Source organism: Diadema setosum, chromosome 20 (assembly GCF_964275005.1).
Source record: "Diadema setosum chromosome 20, eeDiaSeto1, whole genome shotgun sequence".
NCBI classification, from domain to species: domain Eukaryota; kingdom Metazoa; phylum Echinodermata; class Echinoidea; order Diadematoida; family Diadematidae; genus Diadema; species Diadema setosum.
The window spans coordinates 28,991,862-29,013,161 of record NC_092704.1 but is presented as its reverse complement, the minus strand read 5'-3'; the positions used below and the strand labels follow the sequence as shown (position 1 = coordinate 29,013,161).

General features: G+C 38.0%; 2 protein-coding genes across 2 annotated transcripts in view; one reads left to right on the top strand and one right to left on the bottom strand.

Annotated features, from left to right (window-relative positions):
- Positions 1 to 21,300, bottom strand: part of LOC140243580 (MAM and LDL-receptor class A domain-containing protein 1-like) — a 95,541-nt gene that overhangs the window by 7,175 nt on the left and 67,066 nt on the right. The window contains exons 28-34 of the mRNA XM_072323247.1: positions 10,887 to 11,036; positions 7,571 to 7,803; positions 6,732 to 6,852; positions 4,890 to 4,925; positions 4,436 to 4,552; positions 4,088 to 4,105; positions 1,935 to 2,261 (exon numbers count right to left, since the gene is read on the bottom strand). Of these exons, the coding sequence (XP_072179348.1) occupies positions 1,935 to 2,261; positions 4,088 to 4,105; positions 4,436 to 4,552; positions 4,890 to 4,925; positions 6,732 to 6,852; positions 7,571 to 7,803; positions 10,887 to 11,036 (1,002 nt within the window). The remainder of the gene's footprint in view (positions 1 to 1,934; positions 2,262 to 4,087; positions 4,106 to 4,435; positions 4,553 to 4,889; positions 4,926 to 6,731; positions 6,853 to 7,570; positions 7,804 to 10,886; positions 11,037 to 21,300) is intronic.
- Positions 12,626 to 20,800, top strand: LOC140243964 (uncharacterized). The gene is given in 4 exon segments (XM_072323628.1): positions 12,626 to 12,638; positions 16,247 to 16,372; positions 18,062 to 20,514; positions 20,516 to 20,800. Coding segments are annotated over 4 exon segments (2,877 nt in total).

Genomic DNA, 21,300 nt, shown 5'->3' with positions numbered 1-21,300 from the left:
TTAAACTGTGCCGTCCTCAATCCACTTTTCATTGTTTTCCCTCTAATAACGAAACACATTACAAAGATTACATCTTGACTAGATAAACATAGGAGATAATTCAAATCAGAGATAATCATTTAGAACACTCCAAAACAACGATAAGATGCAATCAGCGATTGCCATTATTTCCCACGCTCTCATAATAATCAGAGTCAGGAAATAAATTATTTTAGTGGTATTAGATGTAACACATATTACATATTATATGCTTTTATTTTATCTTTCGTAATGTATATCCCTAGGTATGATTTATCCTGAGTCGTGGAGTTCCTTAAACGGGGTTCCCACTATCACGATTGGCGCCACGATTGTCTGAATCGTAAAGCAATCGTGTGTTGTTGTTTTTTTCTACGATTGACATGATTAAATTTTGATCGTGATCATCACATCAGATTGTCTTGGATTGTATCAAAACGCAGCATATTGTATCTAATTGTGCCTCTTAATCGTGTTGATCGGGATCGACTTTTTCACTTTCCTTCTGCTTATTTTGCACATTTGCCCTTATTTTACTCGCAAATAGTATATTATATATTTCGTATTCCGCGAGGTTGAATAAGGAAGGGTTGGCACAATGAAATATAAAAATAATAACAACACCACTGAAACATCCACCTAAAGCATAATGTTCCACATACCTTATAAATTAACTTTTGTGACTTTTGAAAAGTGACCATTGTCGTGGATGTTAGGTCACTCGTTCATGACTATAAAGATCACTGTCATTGTTTTTCCACATAGAAGTAAGTCAATAAGTGTAGCAATGCCCCTGCGAAATAATTTTGCTTAAGACATTTTTTGTTAAAAAGTGACAATATTTGAAGGGAGTTACCGTTCTGTTGTGTGTGTATGGCGGTTTTGTTAACCACTGTTAAATAAAACAATAAATCAAGCCAAACCAACCAAACTTTCAATGCCCCATGAGGTAGCGACATTTTGAAATAAAAATGCATATGATACATACTATGCGAATATGAAGTCAAACACACAAGCAAAGCTATCAGTTCGGCCAACTTTCTTATATTGAGCTTATATAACACGTATTATGTTAGCATTCAAAAAGATCTCATCCTTTTTTAGCTTCAACTTCATATTTTCTTCATGTATTTCAAAAAAAGGTGAAAACATTTGTCTTTATCTTTTTTTTTTATTGCCTGGAGAAGATGGGACAATGATCTGATCTTGTTATTTGTTTGTTGTTTGGGGGAGTCGATTCAATAATCTATTTATTTCTTTAGGTTAAATTAGATGAAGGACTGTCTGAGGTCGTTGCTGGCCTAGGTGATGCTTTCTATCTGATGATAACGTAATTGTCATTCGTAATACTGCAAAGGTCACGTTCTCATCATCCTCAACCTGTCAATCCTTGTCATCATTGTGGTTGTGGATAGTAGACCTAATCACTCTGCAGAAGTTGAGGAAACAATGAAAGCCATCGTCAGCCGGACTATCCCATTCGGGTCCAATCGCACCTTAAATGGGGTCGCTTTTGATCCCGATCGGGAAAGATATCGTATCTTATCTCAAGAGCCCGCATTGCTTTGCGGTATTCGTATTGGAACGTATCAGAACGTAGCTGCACGCACCAAATAGGGGATCCCGATCGTAATGATAGTGATAGATCGGAACAAATCATGGACTCAATTGGGACAATCCTATCTGATCGTATTTGAACTGGAGACCAGATCGTGACAGATCATATTGCTTGAAATAGACCAATCGTGACCATATCGCATCCAAGCGAAGCAACATGTTGACTCGCATAACCTATTATCCAAACGTTATACGACATAACCTATTATCCAAACGTTATACGAGTTCAACGAAACTTCCACGATCAGTTACGAATGACCAATCGTGGCGTGCGATAGTGGGAACCCCGCTTTACTCACCATAACAAATTACACCAGCGTCCTCCCCATGAACACAATTGTGCGAGCCAAATCCATTGTGCGGACACTGGTTGATGTCCATCTCGATGCCAGAGCAGTGGACATCGTCCATCCAGATCGGCCCGCTCCCCTCGCCGAAATATGCCGATTGCAGTGCCGAGGAGGCGCCGCTATACCCGAGCATCTTGCAGATGACATTGGCGTCATTCAAATCCCAGCTATCATCGCATACTGTTCCCCACTGGTAACCGACGGAAACTTCCACTCGACCTTCGTAGTAGCTACTTCCATTACTCAAACGAAGTCCATCCACACTTAGAGATGATCCTGTGAGAATTCAATTAGGGCACTCTCAAGTTTAAGAAACTGCCTTTCCGTTACTTCCTAATGTTGACGATTCATTCATTCAAGCGTATGGTCCTGGTTGATGCCGTTTGTTGGCTATTGCTAGTCGGCTAGGGTGAACTACATGGAGTCGGCATCTTTTTCCTGTTTTCTTGTCTGAGCGGGCAGGGGACCACTTCACCGGGTTAGCACCCTGCTCTTTGCTATGAATGAATGAAGTAGGATCTTTTATGTGCATGAGTCGTGGCTATTTAAAACTCATACACGGGACCTCCATTTGATGTTCTGCCCGAGGGACAGAGTGTTTTGCTTCTTACAAGAGGAGACGGATGCTTACACACAACATTACTCAGTAAAAGAATTGATCCGGGGTCCTTTGGATCAGGAGGGAGACCCAAATCACCGTCCTTATGTATAACATATGATTATCAACGCACACTAGTAAATTTAGGTCCTATGACAAAAAGAGGACGGATCTTAAAGAATAGTTTTTTTTTTGACTTGAGAACTGCAATCATCGTTTCCAAATATATAATCACAGTTCGACCTCGATTATCCGGCCATGTCCGGACCGGCGCTCATCCGGATAAACGAATTGGCCGGATATGGGAGACACAATGTTAATGTATACGTATATAACTGCCATCTAAGCTGCCGCCCTGGTGCACTGGCAGCTAAGATGGTAGCGAACCCCGCAACGGTGGTGTAATCTATGCTAGCCTGAGCAAAATTGTAGTCCCTTCTTCACAAAAATAAAGTATATCTTTATGTGAAAATCATACAATTAGATATTGAGAAACCTATCACACACATCTTATGAAATATTGAAATAGATCCATGAAAAGATGTTAAAGTCCTTGTTTTTCTGAATTTTTTGGATGAAAAAAAAAAAGGTCCTTCACTGCGTGACCGCGTCCGGATAATACAGATTTCCGGATAAAAGGAGGCTGGATTATCAAGGTCGAACTGTATATATATATATATATATATGCTACAAAAGTTATTTCAAATCTTCATGACGATTCATCTGGAGACTAAATTTATGGGTCACTCATTCAAAAAGCATGGATAGATAAAATCTGTGAGTGCAAAAGTAACCCGGAGTCACGGTTGGTTATAATACTAATTAATAAACTTCTTTTCTCTTATTACTAGTACTGTAACTAGTAATATTATTACTAGTAGTATGAAACATTATGATGTAACACTGCATAAGACGAATCAAATATAACGCAAAGGTTTATAATGTGCCACTATCTGGAACAGTGTGGTGAGATCTTTTATATTTTGTGATTACCCCTCCACAAACACTTGCCAAATCCCCAGTATATACATATAAATATACATATATGTACATTATATATATATATACATAAATGTATATATATATATATATATATATATATATATACATATATGTATATAAATTATATATATATATGTGTATATATAAATATATATAAATGAAGAGTTTGTTTGCAAAAACCGATAAGTCCATTTTTGAAGATTTTGAAGTACGGTCTCTGTCATTAAGTACAAAATAATACCTTTTAAATGATATATTGGTCACTACATATGAAGGTACATTTTGAAGTTATGGTCAAAAGAAGCAGAAATTGTCTTATTATTCTCTTTATTTTTCTTGACCTTTAATCGCAAATATCTCCATTTGACAAATATGGACTTATCGGTTTTTGCAAACAAACTCTTCAAATACATATAATGGAAGGTAACCCTTTTACTATGAAAGAGGGCTGCTGCAATAATCGATTCCATGTATTGCTACAAAATTCAGTCTATCTTCATACCTGGTGTTCCGTATCCCCCTGTGAAGGTGATAAAGAACGTGATACACAATTAGTACATGGATTTAACAGTTTTAGGCAACCATTGGCTGATAAATTATGTCATCGTGATATTCATAATAGACATATGTATACAAATAAGATAAGAGAAACATTTGGTGTCTTATCATAGACCCTATTTGATGTCTGCTAATTATGAACCAAACTCGAATATAACACCTACATCAAACACAAAGAATTCAACAATAAACAAAGGCATGCCTAACAAATTGAAAACACAGGATTTACAATAACATCAGTAGGATTTTCGAGACTTTAAAGTTTCAGGGAGGAGTGAAATGCGACACCTACTGCAATCGTTTTCATCGCTGCCATCGGAACAGTCGAGGTATCCATCGCAGTGACAATAATCTGGTATGCAGTTTCCATCGTTACACAGAAACTCCCAGCTTCCACAGTATTGGTAGCCTACAAACAAGAATATTACACAACTCTTTGTTTTCACGGCTGCCCAAGTTGCATGATAATATTCTAAAAAGAAAGTGTCATGAAATACACGTACATTGTATATCATGATATGTGAAATTGTATGATATGAACAAAAAACAAACCACGATATACTACAGCATAATAGATAAAACTCTTGCAATATATTGCAACATTATGTAACTTAACATAATGTGATGCGATTTTTCATTACTAATTTCAACAATAAAAACAGACACCAAAGAGAAAGCCTCTCATTGGGGTGAGGTCTCCAAACACCAATCGCATGATGTCCCGAAAGCCTATTTTTCAGTCATACCTTGTGTGGTGTACTCAGGATAATCAGTTGTGTAAGCTGTGAAAGAGAGAAATGAAAACATTCCGAATGCACGGTAAATGTTGGCGCAGGTGGAGAGAGGCAAAAATGTGTTTATCTATAGACAAAGAAACTGTTCAGTTACCACTGGAGTTTAATATGGAAAGATGTCATTGCCCTCCATAGTGAAACACTGTGCCAGTGTGAATAAGACACTTGACAATAAAATTCCAGAGTTCAAATCTTGTTTTTCCAGTTTTGTTTATCAACATGGATGGGTATCTGTAAACACTAGAGTCATAAAAATTGGCGACATTCGCCTCAATCATCGCATTATACAATTATCAAAACAATGAAACACCTCCACGATTGCAATCAGGGTACCAAAAACAAAAACGACACAACATGAAACCAACAACCTACCTTTATCGCTACTATAACAACATTCCCGAATTGTTCCCTTAATTCCAAAGTAGATGATGAAATAATTAAACTCTTTTTAAATATTTTTAACCTTTTTCTGGGGATAATTGGAAGGGATCGTAGAAGCTGTTCAGTGCCTGACATGTTTCCGTTGGCAATGAATAAACAATGCGGATCCAACACTAACCCAAACTAAGAAAAATAGAGACGGTCAATGGTTACTACATTCAGCTTACAGCTCAACAATCACAAATTACAAAAGCGATAAAAAAAAATCCATGATCAGAGTTCAGATAACCCATTCCAAATGCCACACTCGTACACGGATAGGTACACAGTGGCACACAACCTAACATTAATGACACTTCCTACATTTAACAGGAAAGTGCGGAACTTTGCACTTAAAGTCAAAGCGAATTGTAGAATAATTCAAATCTGTTAAAAGCAATTCACTTAAACTATTTCTGATAATAACTTGAAATGTTCGTAGTGTTTAGAAACGAACAGTTTTCCATATGCAATGACCTGACTGTGCTAATGCAACTTAAATTTCATTTCATGTTCATCAAGAATATTAAACAGGAAGAATGATAAATATTTGAAGACCATTATTACACGGCATGTTACCAAACAGAGATTATCATATCTTCTGCGTGGACAAATAACATTCTTTACCGAATCCAAACAAAATTCGACGTAAGATTTCAAACGCACAATCACATTCTGAAACTTTAAGATAAACCTTGAAAATAGACTGCACAGATAAGAAGAAAGGTTAATGTTCCGGGTTAATGTGAATGAATAAAGTTCTTTGTCATTCTTAGCTTTTATTCCTTATTTATTTATCTTTTGTTTGTTTATTTGTTTATTAATTTTCCATCTGAGAAAATGGCTGGATAGACCATATTCAGCAATAAGCTGGTCGTCCATGGGGTCCAGTTGGATGTGAGGCGGGACCACTTCACCGGGTTAACACCCTGCTCTTTGCGATGAATGAATGAAGCGGGATCCGAGGGACAGATGACAACACACAACATTGCCCAGTGAGACTCGGGTATCGAACCCCGGTCGCTTGGGTCGAGGTAGACGCGCTACCGACTACAGAGCTAACTAACCCCCATGACTGCCCTTAACTGTTCGCTGACATCTACTAACGTCACTTTAGAGTAACGTGGAAATGTAGAGCTGGGACTGTTTTCCACTTTCTCAGGGCTAAACGGGGTAGAGACTCTGAATTCTTTGAAATTTGAAAATAAATGTCATTACGGCTTGAGCAGAATGTGCATCGTATTAGGATTTGATTAATAGTTTTTAGAAGTTCGAATTTCAAGTTAAGGGTACAATCTAAAATGCATTCTATGATTCTACCTTCGACTAGTCGTTCCAGCCTTCACAGCAAGCACTGAAAGTTGGTACATTTACCTTGCTGGCAGTATCCCGGGGAAATGGAAATGTCGTCTATGGCGATATCACCTGTGAAGCTACTTCCATGTACACCTTCCATGGTAATGTAGAATGATCGGTAGTAGTTGTAAATACCGATCTGGATTAATAGATAATGCATGACGACGTGTTTGAAGCTTTTCGACACAGCAGGAAATCTAATATAATCAAAAACCGTTTCTTGCCATATAACTGCACCGCATTTTTAACATGCACTGTGAGCTTGATGACTTTCAGCCCTTTTCACTGGTCAAGTTTCTCTACTTTCCAAATTTATTAGCATGGAAGTTTTCTGATGTCTCTCCGATCCAAGGTTTCTCATTTGATTCTGCTCTATTTAGCACCTTTTGAATCAAAACCCATCATTGCCTGGTTTTGCACACAGGAATCTAAATACTTTGAAGATTTTACAGTATTTGGCTCGTAAAAATGAATAAATTTTTGTAAAACAAAACAAAAAAAAGAAGTATATATATATATATATATATATATATGTATATATATGTATATAAATAATACATGTAAGCCACTGTACGTACATTACATGTATAGGCCTATATAATATATATATATACACGTGTGTGTGTGTGTGTGTGTGCGTGCGTGAACATGTGTGTTTCTGGATGAGTACAAAAACTAAAATGTGTAATTCCATTTTTTGATCCTGCGTGTGTCCTGCGATTATTTGCGAGTGTCACATAGATGGTTTCTTTCAGGTTATTTTTTTTTTCTCACGTACTTCTACCTCTCATTTCCTTTCAAGCATATAGTAGATCGAGAATAAATGGATTGTATGGAATTAGTTCCCACTGAATCACCTGTGTTTGACTCCAATAGTTTCCTCTTTCCCCAGTGTAATAGTATAAGATGTCCGTCGCATTTGGTGACCTTGACTCAGACTTGTAGACATTCAGTGTGTTGATTGTGCTACCGTACATATGAGACCAAAATGTCAGGCACGAGTAGCCGTTTCCATTGTAGGCGGGGCTCCATAGGCGTGCAACATATCCGTCATAACCTGAAGAGGTCTCTATATACATATAATGTCCATCTGCAAGTAAATGTGTAAACAGGTCACATGCTGTAAATACAAGTTAATGTTAAGAGATTAAGAATTAAAGGCACAGTAAAATTACAGCGATACCCCCTATTCTAATCAGCATTTCCTTTCACATGATAAATGTTGTTTCCCTGTTGTGCACTAAACGCTACTTGCTACGCATCTTCTCATCACTTTGGAGAGAACTTTTGTAGCAAGCATGGTTTGAGGTTAAAATTCTTATCCTTTAGAGAATTATGTCACTACCCATGGGTGTATGCAAGGGGGGGGGGGGGTCGAGAGGGTCGTACGACCCCCCCCCCCCAAAAAAAAAAAAAATAATAAAAATCAAAAGGTCCACTTTTTGAACAGACATTTTTGTTTTTCGAGGGCTTTTACCCTATATACAACAGGGGAAAAAGTGACCAGGTGGTGTTCCAGCAAATTGTCAAAAACCTCGTAAATTTCGTAACTTAGTTTTAATCTGCCATACTTTAATTTTTTTTTTAGGCTTAAGCCGCACTGCCATGTTTATTGATTTTCCTGTCTCCCATCAGCAACTTATCGAAATGGTTGACTATATACACACTTACAGCTGGCCTATAACTCTACATACTCGCGCCTTACCCTATGACAACCGGCGCGGCCGTTTGAATTATGGCCTAACCTATATTGTCCTGTAAAAAGGAATGCTATAATTCATACTCATGTTTTCAACTCCTGTCCTTTTGGATTGAGATTGAAGTGCATATTCTACTTTCTTAGTACATTCGGAGGCAAAGTTAGGCAGGATTGACTAGCTCTGGAAGTATGGCCAACTCTGGAATACTTGTATTTAATGGTCCGCAAAACTTTTTACTGTGTACTCTAGGATTTTATAGGAAGGACTGGTGTAGCTAGTCAGCAACTTTTTTTAAATGCAGTCTTCAACTTACCGATTTACGGACTTGTAGGTGACCAACTCAGGTTTCATCACCAGTTTTAACATAAATGATTTTTTATGCCTCCGCCACGAAGTGGTGCCGGAGGCATTATGTTTTCGGGTTGTCCGTCCGTCCGTACGTCCGTCCGCTTTCGTTTACGCGATAACTTGAGTAACATTAACTGGAATTTTACCAAACTTGTTCCAAGTATGAAGTATGATGGGGCAATTAGTTGATTAGATTTTGGGTGAAATCGGCTAAAGGTCAAAGGTCAAAGGTCAAGGTCAAATCATGAAATTGTATCTGTTTACGTGATAACTCAGGACTGGATGGAGCAAATTTCACCAAACTTTGTTGGAGGATGATGTATGATGGGACAATTACTTGCTTAGTTTTTCAGCGAAATCGGACAGAGGTCAAAGGTCAAAGATCAAGGTCAAATCCTAAAATTTATCTGTTTACGTGATAACCGAAAACTGGATGAAACAGCTTTCACCAAACTTGGTCCAAGGATGATGTATGATGGGACAATTAGTTGAGTAGATTTTAGTGACATTGGCAAGAGGTCAAAGGTCAAAAGGTCAAGGTCAAAGTCTACAAATGTTGCAATTTCCCCCATATCTATGCAATGCCCGAAGGTATTTTCTTGAAACTTGGTGTGGACATGTACTACTGCATAAAGATTCTCCAGAGAGAGTTTCATGTCATAAGGTCAAAGGTCAAAAGGGGAACTTGGTACATACGCATGTACTGTCTGGCCGGGATTCTCTAGGGAATTTAGGGGTCATGGGTCAATAGTCAGGGGTCAAAGGTCAAGGTCAACTCCTCAAAATTTTACTATTTCCCTCATACACATTGTATACTAGTATATGCAATGCTTGCATTATTAGTTTCAAAACTTAGTACATGCATTACCTAATGGAGATTCTCCAGGAAATTTCCAGCCTGAAGGTCAAAGGTCAAAGGTTAAGGGTCAAAGGCCAGGTTTCAATGCCCCCCCCCCCCAAAAAAAAAAGAAAAAAAAAACATTTTGTACGGTTATCACACTCTTTCTTCATACCTCTGAAATTACTCAATGCATAAACTTCCCCAAAATTCCCCAAATATGTATACCTGCACTTTTAGAAAATTATGGCAAACCCAGTTCAAGACATTTCTGACAAACCTGTCATTTCAATATTTTGCCAGTTATGTGAAAATGTCATGGATCACACATTGTGAAGACATTGTACTATACGCCTATTGGGAGAATCATGCATTATGGCGGAGGCATCAGTCGCCATAGCGACATATCTAGTTTAAAGTATGCCGAAAAAGTCACTTTTGTATGTACCAAATGGCCCCATTTTAAGATATAAAATTCAAAAACTCCCCACCGTCGGAGGGGGGAAACCCCCCTCCCACACCCTCCCCCCGCTCGGTCGCTCCGCTCCCTCACAAAGGTAAAGGTCCAACATTTGTGATTACGACCCCCAGAAAACAATCCTGGATACACCCCTGCTACCTTTCTTTTATCAAATTCATTCAGGGTTCAATACTTTAACACAATGAATAGAATTACTGGCGAGATCATGAATGCTGGGATCGAAATGTTGTAAATATTTATTGATGTTTTGTAATATACAAAAGGTTATCCCATTATATATTTTACTATTCGTAAGATAATAATAACAAAAATGATAATAACACATATAAATGGGCATAGAGAAGTTCATCTACGGCAATTACAAATCTCATTAACTTTTAAAGAAAAAGAAGCATTGTCGAATTACCATGGAAATGTTAAAGGTATAATTTACCATTTGCAGATGGAACAATAACTCAGCATTAGTGCTTCAAAATAATTCTTAAATGTGAGTTAGGGACGGAAACAACCAAGGTAAACATTTGAACCATTATAATCGAGGTTAAGTATTGTTAAATATACAAAATGTGAACAACGGTAACATTAAACAAATTCTATGCTAAACCGTCTACCGTTTAAGTTTGATAAGAAAATAGTGATATCTCCTTATGTTGTATCCTAGTCTCTATTACAAAAAAAAAAGAATAAGATATATATATATTTTGATATATGCATCAGATGTAATATCTTGTATATTTTTTTGATCACTGCTCGTAAAGGTCAACAGGACCTTTAAACCTACATAAAGGCAAGATCAAACTGCTTACAAGAGGTTCCGAATGTATGGTCCACTGACGGTCCAGTATTGTAAGATGAAGTACTTCCGCTGTAACGGGTCCAGTCAAAATCATCGCCGTAAAATGCCTGCTGCCATCCACAGAGACCGAATTCAAAGTCACAGTTGAAGTCTCCGGGATCTGGTTCAGGATAATTATGATAAGGGAAAAAAAAACTTGTATTGAATATACTATTTACATCTTTATGAGCATAATCGATGCTCAGAGTTTGCTTGCTGAACTTTGTGTCATCGTGTTGCATGTCACGTTGCGTAGTATTAGCAACACACACGTGCTGTAGCAATAATTGCTTTGCATGGGGTCATCCTACGAGACCGACACAACCATAAGGAATCACACAGCCCACGAGTTCATTAAAAAAAAAGCGTCTATGAGTCATACAAGCCACGAGTCATTCAGCAAATGAGTTCGACACTACGAAATTCGACATTCTGGCCCCAAACCACTATTTCGGCACTATTGGACAATCACAAAACGGGAAAATTAAAGTTGTTAGAACAGGTTTCATTTTTGTACCAATCCACGAGACAAATATTTAAGTTTGTAGTTGAAAAATATGAACACATAATTTTGTTTTATTGTTGTGGTGTGATAATTTCTTTCATGGGGCGTAAATTTAATCATGTAACATACGTTACCAATGTCATTCTATTTCAAATGCTTTAAAATTGGTGACTACAGTCTATGATTGAGATAATTATGCGTCAGATGTGAAGTATACCATCGGCTGCCATGTTCATTTGTAAATGCTGCCTGCAGATGGGAAGGATGGCCAATGACCTGAATGCTATACAGAACACAGCATGTCATATTATGTTAAACCTTATTTCATGTAATGTTTATTTGTTTTCTCGATAATTTGACGTCAGACTTTCTTCAGAAAATAATTTCAACATTTATCAGTCCCAAATAGCCAGCCAATTCTTGAGTATCATCAATGAAACATGTGAAACTTTGTGCGTAAAAATATGGTCGTTAGATTACACGTATGTTTTCACGTTAATGTAACGTAAGTTACGAAGATAATACTACTACTACATGTGCAACTCCTTTTGGTACATTTTCTTTTTTGGTTTTGGTATATTATATTCTTACATTAATTTTTCGTCAACTCTAGGTGAACGTATATTATAACACGATGTCGCAATATTATGGCGATACAATTCTCAAAAATTACAATTAAAATAGTTGTAAAACTGCAAGACCTTATGACATGTCCGCGTATAAACTCTGCAGTAGAACAGTAATCCGTAACTGTTGATATTTTGAAGACAATTGGCTTCATACTAATGATTTTATGGCATTGAAATGATAAGAGTTGGGAACATGCTGTTTCGTGCCTACACGAACAAAAATATTGTCATGATGTACGTGTAATATAAAACGAATGGTGGGTAACGTAGGTTTCACTTTAATTTTATCATAATGAAAGTTTTCGTATGCTTGACGTCTTGTAACTTGTTATCTTCATATTGATGTCTTGGTAACTTGTTATCTTCATGCTGTTGAAAGATATGTTTCGAATCCATAACTTTGTAGACTCATCAGCTGTCTCAACAGTTACTCTGTGCAGGAACAGTTTGAAAATAGCAGTTGCAGTAAAATAGTATTCACAACACCTGTATGAAACAAGAAACGGCAGAAACGAGATGATTACTCTGTTAAAGTGCTTCATAATGAACGATAACGCCGTATTGCTTGTATTTAAAATGTCTGAACTCGGTAAACAAGAGATAGGGAAAGAAGGAACCAAGAAATGTTCTTTGTCAATCAAATAGATGACCACTTTACTAAGTTGGCTATGGCAAATGAGGTCCATGAAATAACGTCTACACAATTGCATTAGCACAATACTGGGTAGGATGAATGAAATTGTCATTAGTAAAATAACGTACTCGATTTTCCTTGTTATGTATGCATAAACATCATAATCCACAAGGATAACAAGAATAACAAGTCTTGCATTAATAATTCTTGCCGTTTCTTGAAATTGTCTCCTGGAAAAATGCTTGTTAGAAAAAAAAAATGTTTTTAGAAAAAGTCGACCACTTCCAGGTTTAATCACCTGACAGGCAGAAAAATAAAAGCTCCCGTGCCATCATTTTTTTCATTTCTTTTGCCGGGTTTCATCGACTGACAAGCAAGAAAAAAAAAAGAAAGAAAAGAAAATTGAAGAAATATAAAAAAAGGCTTCAGCTCAATTCTATACTGCCAGTACAAACCCAATTTCATGTTTGTTTTTGTTTTTTATTTCAAACGGGGGACATGGTGGGGGAGGGGGATTCCGCGATTCATTTTTTTTTCTTTTTATTTCTTTTTGTTTATATTTTGACTGCTGGCAAAGGGGCGGGGGACCCCGAACCCCCTCCCCTATAGTTACCCTGATGTGGTAGGGTAAAAAAAAAAGAAGAAGTGTGACTTTTTTTTTTTCTTTTCTTTGTCAACTATGCGACGGGTACATGTTTTTTTTCTTGAATCTTTGCCTAGAGATATGCTTTTTCCCCCAATCTGATTGCAGCTTATACGTTCCCTATAAATGCGGTTTGAATTTCAGCACTGCTCTTCCCCATTGCAACTGTATTAACCTCAACGGGAAGGAAGGAAAACATGTTAATGTCTTAAACATATAACTTACTGAAACATACATTACTATAATCATTTTATTATTATTATAATTATGTAGGCCTGATCTATGTTGTTATACACAGTAATAGTTGAAATTACATTTCTTTTATGCACTGTGTTTTTGTTGCCTTTTCCTCATTCAAAATGTGTTTATCTTCACTGTGAGATCATCAACGATATCACGACACAAATTTGAGTTAATTTTCTCCGTTAAAAATAGTCAGGTAGTAAGTCACCATATTGGCTTATGATTACCGAAGATAAATATAATTGAAAAGACGTATTTCCCTACAGAATTCCTTCAACAATAGTTCTAGAACAATTAAATATTATTTTTATCCACACACATTCTCTAAAATATCCTTTTTCAATGACATGAATTGATGAAACTTACGTTACCAAAACTAGAAACTTACGTTACTACATTAATGCAGGGTCCTGATCCACTAGTTTTGAAGTAGAAATCTGCGTAATCTATAATTTTATTAGCTATTCATTGAATTTTCTAAAAACAATGTTAAATTCGTTGCTTATACTTGAGATATGACATCATTAAAGCCAAGTTCAACATCAACGCCCACCAAACGATTTTTTTAAAGATACTATGATTATGTCCCCTTTTACTGCATCCTCCAAACAAACAAGAGCATACAGCTGTGAATGAATTTGATATGTTTTGACGGAGAAACTCATCATCATCATAACTGCAACAATTAAATTGTCTCAAATTAAATGTGCTTTTCCATGGATTGTCTGTTATTGACATGACAACATCTTGTCAAAATTTTGTCAAAATCTTGTCAAAATTTGAAACATACGTTACTTAATAAATTGAGTGATTTATTTCAAAAGAATAAACCTGTACAGCAAAGTAATAACTGGATTTTTACGGTGGAAACTACTGACTCAATAAACACACAATAAACAGAAGTAAAGCATGATTCTATGAAAAACAACAACACATTTCCAACAATCAAATACTTACTCAGTTTTTCAACACATCATGTAAAGGTATTTTTCGCGCTGCCAATGCTCAAGATGCCAGTGAAAGAGGTTGCTGAGCTATCCCATGACTTCAAATCGATGACACAGATTCGAGAAATGTACATTTAGATGGTAATTAATGGTGTAATTAAGCTTTCTGTCATTTGGTGGTAACGTAATTCCTTTAACGGCGCTAGTCGTCAAAAGGGGTTTACACTCGCTCACTGACTTGTTTTCTGCCTTTGAGGGCGTTCGGCGCTAGTCGGAGCCTGAATACGCAAAGAGCGCCGCCGAAAATATGAACGAGTGATCTCCTTTGATGGTTCCTGATGGCGCAGCCGCATTAGTACGCTTAGCAGTGCGCGTTGGAAAGCTGAACATTTAGCGTGGGAAAGTTTAGCAGTTAATGTGAGAAGGGATCATTCTGTACGTGGATTTCACGGAGAGAGCATCAATTTCGGGCCCTCGCTTAAATTACCCACCCCATTGTAATGTATATTTAGGATATTTTGGGGATAACTTCCTGTTCATTAACAACTCAACTTAATTCCCTTGCTTTTGTATACTCACCTCAGAATATAACACCAAGATTATTTACTATTAATTTCCTGTCGTTAAGTACCCTTGTTTGATGTTTACATCAAGGAGTCATTAATCACCCTCGTAACAACCCTTCTTTGTCCCTGGTTTAAATACCCAAAGATTATATACACACACCTTGTGAACTACCAGACTCTTTGTCTGCCCCTTATCTTATAATACTTCCTCCTCCACAAAAGAATCCCCCTCCTTTAATTGGTCAAACATCACCCCTTAGGACAACCCCTTTGGTCACTCTTTTTAGTTATCCCTTTTTGATTGGTTGTCTTACCAAAATTCTCACCCATCACCCATTGAACATTTTCCAAGTTTGGTGTTCTTTCCAAGCCCCCAAGAGAGATCATGATTTCGAAATCAGAGAGTAAACCTCTACTTGATATTGCTCTCTCTCTCTCCTGCATCTTGATACTTCTATATTTTACTCTGATGTACATACTCGTCATTTAACTTGTCATTGAACTTCATCATGATATTTCTGAACGATTGTGAATAAACACTTTGCATCGATGAAATGTACCAAAACTGTACCTGAGCTCCTTCATTTCTACTTCATAATAACATTCCAAATGTAACACCACCCGTTACATTACATGGTGGAGAACCCGGGCTTGATTCGAACAATTCGACACAGCAGTTGTGACAGAACAGACTTGACAGTTCATGACTTGTGATACTACCACCTGAGAACCCGGCTTGATTCGAACAATTCGACACAGCAGTTGTGACAGAACAGACTTGACAGTTCATGACTTGTGATACTACCACCTGAGAACCCGGCTTGATTTGAACAATACTTATTCAACACATCAGTTGTGACAGAACATCAACTGTTAACAATTTATTGTTCATGACTTGCGACACTACCGCCTGAGAACCCGATGCTCCGAGAATAAGAAAAAAAAAAGACTGACATCTGTTGCTGTGGCCAACGAAAGTTTCAGCTTCCTGAGACCAGAACTTGTCTCCTTGCTGTGAAAGTCTGTGCAGCAGAACTGAGAGTTTGTTACATCTGACTGATAAACTATGCCATACAACACCGTCTGCCATCATTGTCTTTATGGGACATTGGATGATAACGTGTTTTGACTGATGTGTTCTCCTCTGACATGACCGAATCCAAGATGACTTATACCGACGACCCCGACGACGAACTACCATAACGGGATCGACTGATCACCCCACCGGCACCGCTGACGACAGCCAGACCTGCCAGATGACGCCCCACGATGTAGCCCACAATGACAAATGTACGACATGGACACCGCCGGCCATAACCAGCATTGCCTAGATATGTGACATGCGACAAACTCAACTCAACCCCAACAACGGACGACGACTACCGCTACCCACAGAAAATTTGTAGAGGACATAGACACTTGGAATTAATAATTAATCCCTGGAATTTATTTTTCTGAACAGTGACACTTTGATTCGAACACATTTATTGCCTTTTTTTATCCTTTTTTGCTTAAATTTTACCTTTTTTCGACACATCCTTGGCATCCTTCATTTTGACTGGTAAGTGAAACACACTTTCATTGTTCCAATTTGAATGAGAGCGAGCATGAGAGAGGAATATGGAGTATACACTGCCTATTTAGAATTTGACTAGATTATTGACACTCTGCACTAACTTCAATGCCATTGCATGCTGCAATCACTAGAGATAAACTCAATGGTATAATAACCTTTTTTACTCTTTTTTTCAACAATCAAGAGTTTTTCATTCTGTTATTATAAAAAAAAAAAAAATCACTACCAGCATGGTTCAACAACATGCACAACTAATATCCTTTCATTTTCACTATGTAACAATGACGTAAAATGTGTCCTACCATAACACTAACAGACCCAATTACGGTTCCACTGAACCCAGACTTGACGACAGACAGAATGAAATGCAATGTGCCCCCAATGACCACTGCCCAGCGAAGAACTACTTGAACTGTTCACCCCTAACAACCTTGACTATAAATAACATGATATTGTAGCTGGACAGCTCACACAAAATGAAGTCGATGGACAGATCTACCACTAGCAAAAAAAAAAACAAAAACAAAAACAAAAACAAACAAAAAAAAAACAAAAAAAGAATACAAATGGAAAGCTGCACCCCATGCAGCCCAGCCATTATTTTTATCATGTTTCACGGCAAAGACAAGTTGGCCAGTTCTCGACAGCCTCCTCTGGCGATATTAACATGACTCAAACCTGTTTAGAGGTTGGACATAGGATAGTACAATGGTATACACAGACCTAATAAGAGAAAACAATAGAAGACAGACCAATTCTTGTGATGATTGTATAACTTGTAGATAGTCTCATGTATCTCTTTTATCTTCAAGTAGCATAGAGTTCCAGGCGAACTAGAAAAAAAAAATCATATTGTTATGATATGTTATGTTATGTTATGTTATGTTATGTTCTTGTGTAACTTCCTTTTAGTGTGAAACATCGGCCATGGTTGGATAGCATCATACTCATTAAATGTTGACTACGACTGTATCTTTTGCAAGACAGTATGCTCAGTTTTGAACGATATTAATCATTATGTGGCATCAATTTGATGTGGAACGAGCTTGAATGACTCGTTTATGATACTAACAAGTTTGAAAGTACTTGTTCAATCGTTCGTCAATTCGGCATTAGTATGGAAGAATATGGAAGGAAACCCTTGCTTAACAGGATAGGATTGATAGTGAATTTATTCTATGTTGATACTTCAAAATGAAGTATACGGGCCCCTTTTAACATAGACGCTATCAATACCTTGAGTATACCTGTTGACCTTCCACCATATTGATGAGACACTCAGTAGCCTACATGTTTGATGAAATTTGAAGTTATTTCAGCATACTCTTTTCGTGAAAGATTTGATCAAGTATAGTTCAGCGTGCATGGATGGATGACATTTGACTCAATTTGATTGTTTCTAGTAATATACTTGACTCAAATCATCAACGGACATGAAAGAGTTATAGGCTATTACTCTAAAGTTCTCCCTGACGCTTGCCAGAGGTATAGTGTAACAGAACTAGAATTGTTTGGCCTTTTGATAAACATAACTGCTTTCAAACACTTGTTGCGTGGTTGTGAATTCAATGCATTTGTTGATCACAGCTCAATTGTTCAGATATTAAAGTCCAAAGATGAACCATCCACCACCCGCCTTCAGAAACTAATCTTGAAATTATCAGAGTACTCCTTTAAGATTGCATACAAGAAGGGTACCGAACTTGTCCTAGCAGATTTTCTGTCTCGCATACCAAGCGACAAACATGCCGAAATAGATCATGTAGTGCCCATTTCATTTAGTTTAGTTGATAATCATGACCTAGATCATCTTAATCCTACACAACCTGCCGAGCGTCCAGTGACACGCGCCTCTGCTAAAAAGATGGGTATTTCTGTTCCCAATCTTTATCCTGACAGACCCAAAACTAACAACCACAACAATATTGATACTGACACTGCCCCACCCCCTGAACCAATCATCACACCTGCACCCAATAAGAATACCCCACATTCGCATGAACCGGCCAATCAGAGATCAGCATTAGACACACCCCCTGACCTGCCCCCAACTACGACACACTTTGCCCCACATGACCATAACAGACCCAACACACAGAAACCAACACCTAAAGCTCCGAAGGAAACAGAACCTAGACTGGTGGACAAACAAAATGAGTCACCGTGTACACAAACATACAGGGATGTGCCCCCAGACTTGTTTACAGCCCCTAAGCCACTGATCTCAAATGTTGAGCAGATTGTTGCTCCACATATACCCAAACAACATGACATAGACAAAGTACTAGACTTGATAAAGAGAAAAATCATCCGTGACTACAACCTGCCCATTGACATACGAAGACTTAAGACAGAACAAGAGACATCTCCATTTTTCAAACCGATCTATGACTTTCTAGCCCATGACATATTACCTAGTGACAAAAAGGCAGCGAAAACAATTCAGCTGAAAGCTGAGCAATACATCCTATGTGATGGTGTATTATTCCGCCTTTTCTTTGACAAGACTGACGACTTTAAACTACAACTTGCTGTACCAGAATCACTGACTGATGTTATCATTTCACAATACCATGACAACCTACTTAGCAACCACCAAGGAACAATGCGCACTTACTTGACAATACGACGTAATTACTATATGCCACAGATGTTTGACAGGGTACAAAACTATGTCAAAGCTTGCCTGAGATGCCAACAGTTCCGTGGCAAACCAGACAAGTTACGCCCATTTCACACACGTGTACCTGACTCCTATCGACCCTTTTACAGAATAAGCCTTGACTTTAAGACCATGCCTACCTCGGCAACTGGTTTTAGACATTTGATGGTCATTTGTGACGAGATAACCCGCTTTGTTATTTGTGCCCCACTTCGCACTCTCGATGCCGAAACAATTTGTGAGGCATTGATACAAAAGGTTATCTGCATTTTCGGACCCCCTTCCTGCCTTGTGACTGACGCAGCAGCCGCTCTCACAGGCAAACTACTGACTACACTGTGTACCGCCCTGAACATTGATAGGAAAGTGATTAGTGTTGCAAACCACGGCAGCTTACAAGTTGAACGCCACATTCGAACACTCTCTGACTTCCTCAAGGTGAACTTAAACCAATTTGGAACAGATTGGGTTCGGTTTATTCCCACTACTTGCTATGCCTACAACTCATTCTCTTCCCCTCATCTAGGTGACCACTGCCCTTACCAACTTGTATTTGGACGAGACCCCCCAACCATGACTAACTTGACCTTCAACCCAATGTCTGGTCTGACCCAGACTTATGACGAATATGTTTCCCATCTCAAACGGAAATTTGACCAGATCTCTCACACGATGCTTACGTTTCAAAGGAGAACTCAAGACAAGCAGAATGTCGCCATTACAAATAAACTATGGCAAACTCCTATCTATTCAGTAGGACAGCTAGTCTATTTGTACAAGCCAACTTCTTCCTCCCTCACTGCAAACTCGAGAAAGATTGCAGCTGCTTGGGTCGGACCTTTAGTTGTGCATGAAGTGCTCGATAGAACCCACTTCATTCTCTCCACTCTCAAAGGTGAAATTCTGCGAGATATCTTTAACTACAACAGGTTGAAACCCTGTTTCATGAAAGCATCGGATGAGAGGAAACCCATCACCCACCTCCAGCGACTGAAAGAGGCACTTGGAAAGACAGTGACCCCTGGAGACGGTGAAACCTCTGACAAACCATCAGTAAATTTTATTGATGAGCATGACCACACCCCTCCTGAATGCACTGCTGATCACATCATGTGCTTTCAGACGACAGACCCAATCCAAACATCTGACTATGTGACATCCATCACCCCTAACAACGGAATAGCCGCCCCAACCCCCCCTACGACAAGCTGACCTTGAACGACAATTTGACCTTCTAACAACTGCGCCTTCTGACAATGACATGACCCTACACCGAGGACGGTTTAAGAACGGGCAATTACAAGTACTGACTTCATTCATTAGGACTCCGACTGACGGTAATAACCCCAAAGAGGTTAGATTTTGGTGGAACATAGGACTGTATACAGACACAAGTAACTTGATAAGACAAATTCTGATTGATAGCATCATTCCTGTCACAGGAACACCAAAGAAATATATGAAACGATTATACACATAATTTTCTTGATAAGCTTTATAAGTCTAAAGCTGTATATGATATATTTCTTTGTCATTTTATGATTCGTTGTATTTGTTGCTGCAGTAATATACGTAACTTTCACATTATTAATCTCATTGCCAAAATAATGAGAATATAAGCTTTGGAATCCTTTTTCAAGGCTGTGTAATTGCATGTTATATTATCGTATCAAATTAATTGTTTTGACACTGATTGGAGAAATTTGAGTTTAAACTCATTTTTAATAAACAGACTTGAAAGTGTCTGTTCTTTCGCTTACTTCTATTGTTATCAATTTGGAGATATTTACTTTCTTATCGAGTGAGGTTTGAGAGTCATATTCTTCTGTGTACATCCTTCACTGAAGTGATAATTCCTAATAGGCCGCACAGATAGCTTTCATACCTCGAGCGCACTCGCTACCTCTCCGCTGATACTCAATTAGATGCTTGGAAATTAGCGTCTGCGAGAATGACTCAAATTCTTGATTATGATTTGAT